Source organism: Convolutriloba macropyga, chromosome 4 (genome assembly GCF_964194025.1).
Source record: "Convolutriloba macropyga chromosome 4, txConMacr16.3, whole genome shotgun sequence".
Lineage (NCBI taxonomy): Eukaryota > Metazoa > Xenacoelomorpha > Acoela > Convolutidae > Convolutriloba > Convolutriloba macropyga.
The window spans coordinates 35,947,248-35,957,793 of NC_134471.1; the positions used below are offsets into that span (position 1 = coordinate 35,947,248).

General features: G+C 38.5%; 1 protein-coding gene across 1 annotated transcript; it reads left to right on the plus strand.

Annotated features, from left to right (window-relative positions):
- The first annotated feature begins 390 nt into the window (after positions 1–390).
- Positions 391–4,700, plus strand: LOC142337643 (staphylococcal nuclease domain-containing protein 1-like). The gene is made up of 3 exons (XM_075387028.1): positions 391–542; positions 849–1,125; positions 1,610–4,700. Exons 1-3 carry the CDS (start codon positions 396–398, stop codon positions 3,982–3,984), a joined length of 2,799 nt encoding a protein of 932 aa, XP_075243143.1. The 5' UTR covers positions 391–395; the 3' UTR covers positions 3,985–4,700.
- The last annotated feature ends 5,846 nt before the right edge of the window (positions 4,701–10,546 follow it).

Sequence of the window (10,546 nt, forward strand, 5' to 3'; positions counted from 1 at the left end):
AACTGCTTTCAACTGAGCATACAGGAATAATAAGTACTTGGGGGTATATTTATACATTCATACTGCAAATGTCCACCAATCAGATTCTCATGAAGAGATTAACGATAGCGAGTAACGGATGATGGCAATTTGTTGAAAGTTGTACGACCATTTTTTTTCTTTCGAGCTTACGAAGACAATGAAAAGATGTTTTGAGCAGTTACTGTGTTGTAAACAAGGAGCTGCTTATTGGTTTTATTGGTTTACAAATTGCGAATATTTGTTTGATGTCTGCCAACTAAATTAGTAAACGCTTCTCGTATTCCTCTTGAATGCGTTTGCTCATTATCTATCAAGGACTGTATGGGCCAAAATTATCCATATAATGATGTGTGTTGGCTTTTCAGACCAGCAGCATGACTCAATCTGAATTGATTCCAACTAACCCTGCCCTGTCGGCGGTGGGATCTGCCCCAGGAGGAGGAATTGTAGGTGCCAACAATGCATCCTCCCCCGAACACCAGGCGGGACCACCTCAGCAACATCCGCTCAAGTTTTGTGTGGTAAATCCAAATCTCGTATAAAGAAAATCTGCAAATTTTTGTTGCTTCAATCCAAAAGAGCTGCAATGTCACTGATTTTCCGGTTGATTTTAGTTCCAGCTTAAGAAGTCTCTTACAGCAGCTGTAGTAGCGGCGTTTTGGCTGTTGCGAGGTTCTTGATTTGGGTTATATTTTGCTGCATTAGCATTATTAGCAGAAAACAGTATCGTCTATAAACCAGTCTTTTTGACTAGAAATTTTATTTGCCAAAAAAGGCGAAAGAGTTAGTTTTCGTCGAGTTATTATGGGTGCTGTTAAATACTTCAGGTGACTCAAGTTCTCTCGGGTGACTGTGTCGTGATCCAGCCATTGAGTCAAGCAGGAGCTCTCCCTGAGAGGACTCTCATGTTCTCCAACATTACTGCCCCTCGTTTGGAAAGGAGGCCCAATCCTGGGGCGATTGTTAGTGACTCAAAAGATGAGCCCTTCGCATGGGAGGCGAGGGAGTTTGTGAGGCGGAAGCTGATTGGTCAAATGGTGGCATACACTGTAGAGCACACAGTTGCCACAACGCCCAATAGGGACTATGGCGTCATCTATGTTGGTTAGTAATGAAGTTAATTAGTTTTCCTATTTTTCTTTGGAATCCTTTTTCTGGTACTTTATTTGGGAAACTTTGAGGTCAAGTTGGGTTCGCCATTATTTAAACTAATCTCTTGGGGGCCTTGATTGAAAAATTCAACAGTCCCTGAATTACTAATCTATTTAATTAGAAAATCTTGGTTCATAAACGATCATTGTTATCAGTTCAACCCATGCAATCAGACTCGTTTCCTTCTTGGAAAAATTGTTTGAGGTAAATCTTCCTGTTCTGGGCAATCAAATTTCACCCGCCACTGAGTTACAGCTAGTATGATAATGCATTAAATTTTGAGCTCCCCACTCATAGGGTGAGTCAAAAACTTATCAGTATAGATTGTCCCCGCTCATGGATGACACACTAATCAATCCCTGAATTGATTTCGAAAAAACCTTGTTTTTAAACTGGGATGCTAGTGTTGCCGTGTTTCTGACCAATGCTTATTTAGGCAAGACACGTGACAGTGAAAATCTGACGCACAGTCTGATCTCGGAAGGGTTAGTTGAAGTTAGACGAGCGGGTGCCAGACCCACCCCTAGTTTCCAAATGCTCAGTGCCTTGGAAGATCAAGCGAAGGCATCCAACAAAGGCAAATGGGACATCGACAATGCATTCCAACATGTGAGAGACGTCAAATGGTCCGTGGAACCCCTGCGGCAATTTGTTGAGCCTCGAAAAGGCAAAGGTTTCAATGCCATCGTCGAAAATGTTCGAGACGGTTGTACTTTGCGTCTGTTATTGCTGCCAGACTTTCACTATATCACCTTGTCAATTACCGGAATCAAGACTCCTGGTTTCCAGTACGATGCAATTTCGGGAACGCAAAACCCCGAGCCGTTAGCAGAAGACGCAAAAGTGTATGTTGAAAAACGAGTGTTGCATCGCGAAGTTCAGATTGTGATTGAAGGCATGAGTAACAACTTGGTCATGGGTAGTGTATTCCACCCAACTAAGGGTAACATTGCGCCTTACATGCTGGAAGATGGTGTTGCTAGAATTGTGGACTGGTCTCTTCAATCTGTTACCAGTCCGAAAGACCAGTATGAGAGTGCGGAAGCAAGAGCCAGAAGTCAACTGAAAGGAATATGGAAAGACGCTCTCCCTGGCGCATTTCCGATAGTCCGAAGCCAGAGCCGGGAATTTAACGCCACTGTTGTTGAAATTAACACCGCAGACACTATAACAATACTTCAAAATGACAAAGAGCAAAAAATTAAGTTTTCAAGTTTAAGAGGTCCAAGACTGGAAGATAACAAAGAACGTGGCAAAAACTTTAGACCTTTGTATCAGATTCCTTGTATGTACGAGGCTAGAGAGTTTCTCAGACAGAAAATGATCGGAGAGCGAGTTAATGTAGCCGTTGACTACGTACAAGCAGCTAACGAACAATTCCCAGAAGCTACGTGTTGTACTGTAACGTTTAATGGTGTAAATATTGCTGAAAAATTAGTAGCTAAAGGTTTGGCAACTGTTGTAAAGCACCGGAAAGATGACGAGCAAAGATCCCGTGCCTACGCCGACCTACTGAATGCCGAAAATGAAGCTATAAAAGAACGTGTGGGTTTGCACAGTACAACTAAACCGATTCTCAGGGTATCAGATATATGCGGAGAGATAAAACTTGCACGTAATTTCTACACTGGACTCACAAAGGGCTTGTCATCTGCTGTTGTTGAACATGTAGCAGCTGCTGGAAGATTTAGAATGTATGTAAAATCAGCAACATGTGTCTTATCATTTATCCTGGCAGCTGTTGACTCGCCAAAGCCTGAACGTCTGATCAATAATCAAATTTTGCCCGCTGACCCTCTGGGTGATGAGGCTAGGCGATTTGCACGGTGTGCCGTTTTACAGCGAGACGTATCAATAAAAGTTGAAGCTATGGATCGTGTTGGTAATTTTATCGGCTGGCTCTTCACTAAAGACAATGTCAACTTTAACGTACAATTGGTCAAAGAAGGATTTGCAACTGTCAGTGAAAACATCAGTGAAAGACACGAGTACTACAACGATATAATGAAAGCTGAAACCGAAGCTAAAACGGCGGCTAAAAATCTGTGGGCAATGCCAGGGTTCCAAAAAACGACAACCCAAGTGGTGGAAGAAGTTGAAGTTCTAGATATGGATGTTGCATCTGAAAGGAGAATCAACTTCATCAATGCAATTGTAACTGAAGTTGGTGATAACTTGAAGTTCTATGTACAGCACACAGCTGATGGCCAAAAAGTTGAACATTTCATGAGTCGATTGCAAGAAAATATCTCCAAAATGATTCCAGCTACATTGGCAAATGTCAAAGCAGGAGAGATAGTTGCGTGTAAGTTCTCACTCGACAACCAGTGGTACAGAGCTAAAGTTGAGAAAAAAGTAGCTCCAAATCAGTACCAGGTGTTTTATCTTGATTACGGCAACCGAGAAAGCGTTCCAGTCTCTGACATCTGTCAACTACCATCGGAATTCGGTCTGAGCTCATTCCCACCAAACTGTCACGAGTATGTTCTGGCATTCGTGAAAACTCCTCCTCGTGACGACTTGAAACAAGATGCAAAAGAGTACTTTGCGAATGAGGTGCTGAACAAGACGTTTGACATGAACTTCGAGTACAAAGTTGGTCCTCTATCAGCAGTGTCACTGTACGCCAAAGACGAAGTTGACGTCGGTCTGACAATGGTGAGGAATGGGCAACTGCTGACGTCACAGAGAAGAGAGCCCAAGTTCAAGTCAACCATGGACAAGTACCAAGCAGCTGAGTTGCAGGCTAAAACTGCGCATCTAAACATCTGGTGTTACGGTGATATTACCGAAGATCCTATTGGTCTATAAGCACTACGACTTGACTGACTAAACCATGTGAGGTGACTACGTGTGAAACGAATGTGACTAAAGGTTGAAGAACTTTGAATGCGACCTGATTTTTTTTTCAAAAAAAATACTTATGGTTAAGGTGAGACGCTACTTGTGTAATAATAGTCTTCTTGATTCTTTGTGCATAATTTGAACATTTGAGATCGTTTAATACTTAAAATGTAAAAATAATTAATCTATCAGTTGATATTATTTACTTGGTGAACAATCAAATGATTTTGGGGGAATTATGGTCGGTTTCAAATTCGAGTTCAAAACTTAAGAAAATAAGTTTGGTCTTCAATTACTAGTGAAAAGAAAATTATTTCAATTTTGGAATCGGAAGAGAAATTCCTTCAATTTATTGTGCTTTTTTATTGAATCAAGCCCTGAGGTGCTGGAATAAATTAAATTGTTTTGATTGATGATGTTTCCTTCCCTGGTGGCTACATAGTAATTGTAGCAGCCGCTTTTAATTTGAGTATCCGAGTTTGCTTCTAAAGTGGAAGTTGTAGGTGGTAGCGTTACTACGTGTTCCTTATGTTTGGAAGAGATATATAAATTACTACTAAGCTGTCGAAGTTGTATAATCATCCATCGCAGTATATTACGTAACTTGTATATGTATGTACACTTGACAAGACCAAATCGCCAGAATACGACATATTAGCTAAAACAATACAAATTAGCTATCACCTGATATTTTTTCTTTAGGAATTCTCAAAAAAACTAATATTAAGGAGATTTTAGATGAGATAATATCCAGGTTTTTGAAAAAAATTGGAATTTGATTGATTTATAATGCGTTCATTTAGCAATGAACTGCTAATTGCGATTTCTCAGGTGGTAGTTTACACCACCTTTTAAACCGCGCTTTCACTTTGGTTTGCATTTGGTTTTGGTATTTTCGTTTGTTTCTTGTGGTTTATATTGAGTACTTGTCTGGAGGATAGAGGTAGTGAGATTGGTTTGGATAGAATATGTTGTAGTGGGATTTCAGGGGTCTTTGTTGTGGTTTCGTGAAGTATAGAGGGAGCCTTGGAGTGACAGAAAAGGAGTTTCAGAGGGAGTTTGGGACAAAGGGAGTGGGGGAGAGAGTGAAGGAGTAGTCTTAGAGAAGAAAAGAGAAAAGAAAGGAAAGAAGAGAGGCACCCTCAGTGCACCACCGGCAGCCAGTCCCCCTTTCAGAGGACCAGCAACCGGCTTGTGCACTGAGAGTACAGTGACTTGTCATTGGTTTTGATGTTTATAGTGAACGGAAGACAGTAATGAAGTCTTTAGAGAGAGAAAGAAAGAGAGGCACCCTCAGTGCACCACCAGTGGCGAGTCCTCCTTTTCAGAGGAAAAGCAGTCGGCTTGTGCACTGAAAGTACAAAGGCTTTCGGTTTATGCGTCTTTTTTAGTCGGTTATTTTCGCCCTTGTGGGTATGAGTGGTTGATCCCGAGCGGGAAAAGAGTTTGGGGCCAGTATCAAGGCCTCAGCATGATTCCCACTATCATGCTGCCCTCCCTTACTGGTACCCTGGAGTTGGACTGTGGTGTCAGCATCAAGGCCTCGGCATGATTCCCACGATCTTGCTGCCCTTCCTTACTGGTACCCTGGAGTTGGACTGTGGGGTCAGCATCAAGGCATCAGCATGATTCCCGTGATCAGTCTAGTCTCCCGCACTGATCTTTCTGATGTGGTTTGCATCGGTTCTTTAGTTAGTGGGTTTCTGAAGACGAATGTCAGGTGCTGAAATTGCATTTACATTTACACAGATACGCGCATTAGGAATCCAGGCATACGTACACACATGCAAACACATAACAACCATGCATGCAAAAAAAGGTGTTTAGCCCGGGTAGTTTTTTGACGATTTCAGCTAATGTCTCGAGTCTTACCCCAAGACGTCTGCAGCCACCTTTGCTTTGCTTTAATTATAGATTTTTTGGGAGAATTTGCTACTTATTTGGATAGCTTCAGCTAACGTCTCGAATCATACCCGAAGACGTCCGCATCCACTTTTTCTCCGTCTTTTCTTTTCCTCTTGGATTTAGATTTTTAGGAAATTTGCTATTTTTGATGGCTTCAGCTAACGTCTCGCGTCATACCCCAAGACGTCCACATCCACCTTTGTTTTGCCATAGTTTTTGTTTTTACCCTTATGCTCTTTTCTTTTTATTCTTTTTCTTTTTGAATGGCTTCAGCTAACGTCTCGAGTCATACCCCAAGACGTCCAGATCCACCTTTGTTTTGCCATAGTTTTTGTTTTTACCCTTATGCTCTTTTCTTTTTTTCTTTTTGAATGGCTTCAGATAACGTCTCGAGTCATACCCCAGGACGTCCACATTCACCTTTGTTTTTGAGTTTTGCCTTAGTTTTCGTTTTTCACCTTTCTGCCCCTTTTTTATTCGTTTTTCGTATTGAATGGCTTCAGCTAACGTCCCGACTCACACCCCAAGACGTCCGCATTCACCGTTGTTTGATTTCTCTTTTCCTTTATAAATTGTATTGCAAAGGAGTTCGATACATTTTGATCTGGCTCCAAGTTAACAAATGTTTTTCTATTATGTTTTTGATTTCTTTATTTTGTTTTATAGCCCGTGCAAGGTATTCTGAGGTTAATTTTTGGATTGTATTGCTTACTGTTTCTAAGTTTCCTATGTGATGTAGTTCATCTACGCTCGTCCACATTGGCAGGTTATGTGCAAGTCTTATAGCTTTATTTTGTTCTTTTTGTCTCTTGTTGAGACCAGTTTTTGTTGCATTTGCCCAGGCTGCCTTTGCATACTTGTAGAGTGGTCTTACCATTGTTTTATATAAGTATATAATATTAGATTTAATGTTTTTTGATTTTGGATGTATTAGCATGTTGATTCTTTGTTGCATTTTTATGACTATTCTGTTGACATGATTTGTCTTTGACAGTTTGTAATTGAGATCAAGTTCGAGAAATTATAACTCTTGCTGACGTTGATTTCTTGACCCTAGTCTTAGCCTCAGATTAGTGTTCAGAATTTGTCTAGTTAAGATAGTGTATATGGTTTTCCCGCGTTGAGTATTTTCCATTTATCGCACCCTTTTTCTAGGTGGTTGATTCCGATTTGGAGATGTTTAGAAGCTTGTTCTTGCTTTTCATGTGTGTAGTATATAGCAATATCATCGGCATATTGTGAGATTAATGTGTCTTTACCTTTCGGTTTGCTTACATACACATTGAACAAGATTTGGCTCATCATGCTCCTTTGGGGGACCCCTGCTTCTGGTAAAAAGCTTTTAGAAACTGCTTGATTGTGTTTTACTTTGATTTTTCTGTTACTTAGGAAGCTGCTAGTCCATTTCGTGATCCACTTGCTGTGCTAATCTGGATTTGCTTATATAAGATACCTTCGTGTCATACTGAGTCAAAAGCTTGCTCTACATCTAAGAAGGCAGCAGCTGTGGCACTTTTCCATTGAAAGCTTGTTGTTGCTTTTTCTGTTAGCGTTAGAAGATTGTCTTTTGTGCATCTGCCAGATTTGTAGGCACTTTGTTGATCTCCGAACAGGTTTGGTTGAAAGAAATTGAAATATCAGAATGCCCACGAAGTGTCTATATGCAATTGTATAGCGCTGGCCTCAATAGTCGAGTAGAATTTTTGCGGCATGATATTCAAATTTTTATTTGGTTTTGAGGCCAGTGTACAAGTTCTCTTGATTAGTACAAAATTGAATTTTTAATTGCTTTTGAGCGAAGTTCATAGGAATTATTGTAAACATGTTGGTCTTTTTAATGCAAATTTTTAGCTTGACTGTTTGTGCGCTTTTTTCTAGAACATTATTTGACTTCTCCAGTGACTTTTTCGCTCTTTCTCCAGTGACCTCTACTCACTTCGAAGTTAAGCTTGTTGTTCCTACCCACTTTAGTGGGGGAGGAAATATATACTTAATTGGTTTTTTTTTGTTCGGACAATTTTGGCCGATCGATATAATCCTTGTATAGAGTTGTGAGTGGTATCATTAGAAAGCGCGTCTATTTTAGAATATAGAATTAAAAGATTTTTTTGATTTTTGTTTTTTAAAGGGAGTTGTCGAGGTTTAAAGATTTGTGAATAGCAAATTATATAACTTGTTTTAATCCAAATTTTCCGTATTTCACAAATTTTCGTTAATTTTTGGCAAAGTATGTTAACGGCAGTGCAATTATTTTATCTCTAAAGATAGAGTAGATTTGCTGAATTGTTGCTTTTGTGTTTTTGACCAGTATTAATGCTAAATTTCTTCATATTTCTGAATGGGAGCAAATACTTTTTTTTAGCCCAGTTTCTTCAAATTTGCTGGAAGTGGACATCTTTAAACTGCACTCAAATTCTCTGTAAGCTTTAAAAGAACTAATTGTAATCTTGCCGGCCTTAAGAGTCTTCTGAAATAATAATATTGGCAATCAAAAACTCGATAAGTATACAAATTTCATGATTTTTTTTTGACATACTGAAATATTGTGTTTAAAAATCAATCTATTTTGCAACCCTTGAAAAAATAAGTGTATTTTTGGCCGAGCAGCAGTATGAGGGCTGATCTTGACCTCACCATGGATCCTGACGGTTAAAATTTTTTTAGATTTTAATGGGGTGCTGCCTTTTTTTAAACATATATTTCGGCATTTAGTTTATTTGTGTAAAAAGAATATCAAACCAGGGCTCGATAATTGACAGATCCTGTTTAAAAAAAGGGGCCATGGATACAAGCCCTATCATTTCAGAGTTAAGCTCATGGTTTTTATGGCTGACCAATTGTTTCCGTAAAATTTTATGGACTTCTCATGCTTTGCTTTCCATTTGTTTTGCTTTTTGTAGTCCAATAACTTAGTCTCCTCAATCAAAGATCCAACTGTTTTTTAAGCAATAAAAGTTAGCCTACACTTAATTTTGAGTTGATATCTAATGTCCCTTATGGCTGTGAATTCACTTGTTTTAAGAAAATGTCATTGATTTTCTGAACTTTTCAGCTTATTTATCTTACTTTTCTCAACTTCAGGCGGAGTCTCAGTAAAAACAGGAGAAACTCTTTTCCTCTGATTTGTGAATTTTTGTTGTTTACAGTTTTATAGTAAATTGAAGGTTTCTTGGTTTTGATAGTTTTCAATTTTTTGTGAATTGAGCTTAATTGATTATATTATTTTCTTCCCTTGTCAAATTATCACATTGACAAGGAATTATTGACAGGTCCAATTGAAAGATAGGATGATTGCGAACAATGCACAAGCGTTGAGAAAAGGCGTATCTGAAATATCAATTGTTATTGTTGAATATTATGCTTTTTGGCTGAGGCACAGTTCTCTCGCAAAAGTTCGTAGATTTTTTTAAATCCTTGACTATGTCTTTCTTCTTGTTGTTGTACAAATACTTGATAATGATAGGTCTCAACTGAATTCCGGGACGTATATTTGAAACTTTTCAAAGATCGGTGTATAGCTATTTGTTTTACAGACTTCTAAATTAATTTTTTTTAAAAAAATACTTTCAACTGTGCCTTTTGCTTTTTTTTTCATCAATTAATCAATCTCGCTAATAAAAAAGGTCAAATTCTTTTGTTAATTCAGAGATCATTTTACTGGTTGGTTTTATGTTTTGACTGATGGCTTCGACCATTTAGTTTCATAAAAAGTTTTAGATATTTCTATGCGTTCAAATTTTGGGTCTTTTTATTGTGATGTCTACGTACTCTTTTCATAAGGAAGAGTCGTTGATGTTAAAATGAGAAGCAAGTGACGATTTACAGTTCTTGCAAATAACAACCTAAATTTATAGTGCCTTGAACTCTGTGATGTCGTAAAATTGTTGGTGAAGTTTGGGCTTCTGCCTGAATTTGTTTTTATGTTGTAGTCTTGTGACTTAGTCTTATTAATATCCAGTGGAATTGGCTTCCTGAGGTGAACGTAATTGGAACTTTCTGAAATCCTATGTCTGTTACGGCTTTTGAAACTGTATGTTTTAAAAAACATAATTGGATTTTTGAGCTTCGCCCTATTTTAAATCGCTTTTCGGTCTCAATTGCTTTCTAAGAAGACTCCAATGAACATTTTTGCGTTTTCAGTCATTTTTAATGATATTAATCACTTTGAATTAAATTGTTTTTAAAATTGGAAACGTTTTTTTGAACTTCGCACCTTTTTGCCTTTTTTGTTGACCTGTCTCATTCGCATTGACGACAAGTCCAAAATCTTTTCTAATGAAGTATAGCTTATGTTGTTTTGTTCAGGCTTTATCTGATGCAAGCTTGGTATTGTTGTTTTTTTAATATAGACATCGAGTTTTGGTTGTAATTAATGTTTGTTATTTGATTTTTTTTGTATTTTCTAGTAGTCCTTTCAACAACAGGTTCCAGCGGCCCTCTAGTGTGGCTTTATGATATCCCATCAGTTGTTTTTTTGCAACGATATGTATGTTTTGAAAGTTTTCGCTGTCATTTGGTAGCCAATTAAGCCAAGAGTGTGGAGGTCGGAACATTATGTGCGTACACACATTAACGAGCCGCCTTGTTGCTAATATAAAATGGGTTGCAGCAGAGCGTGATAGCC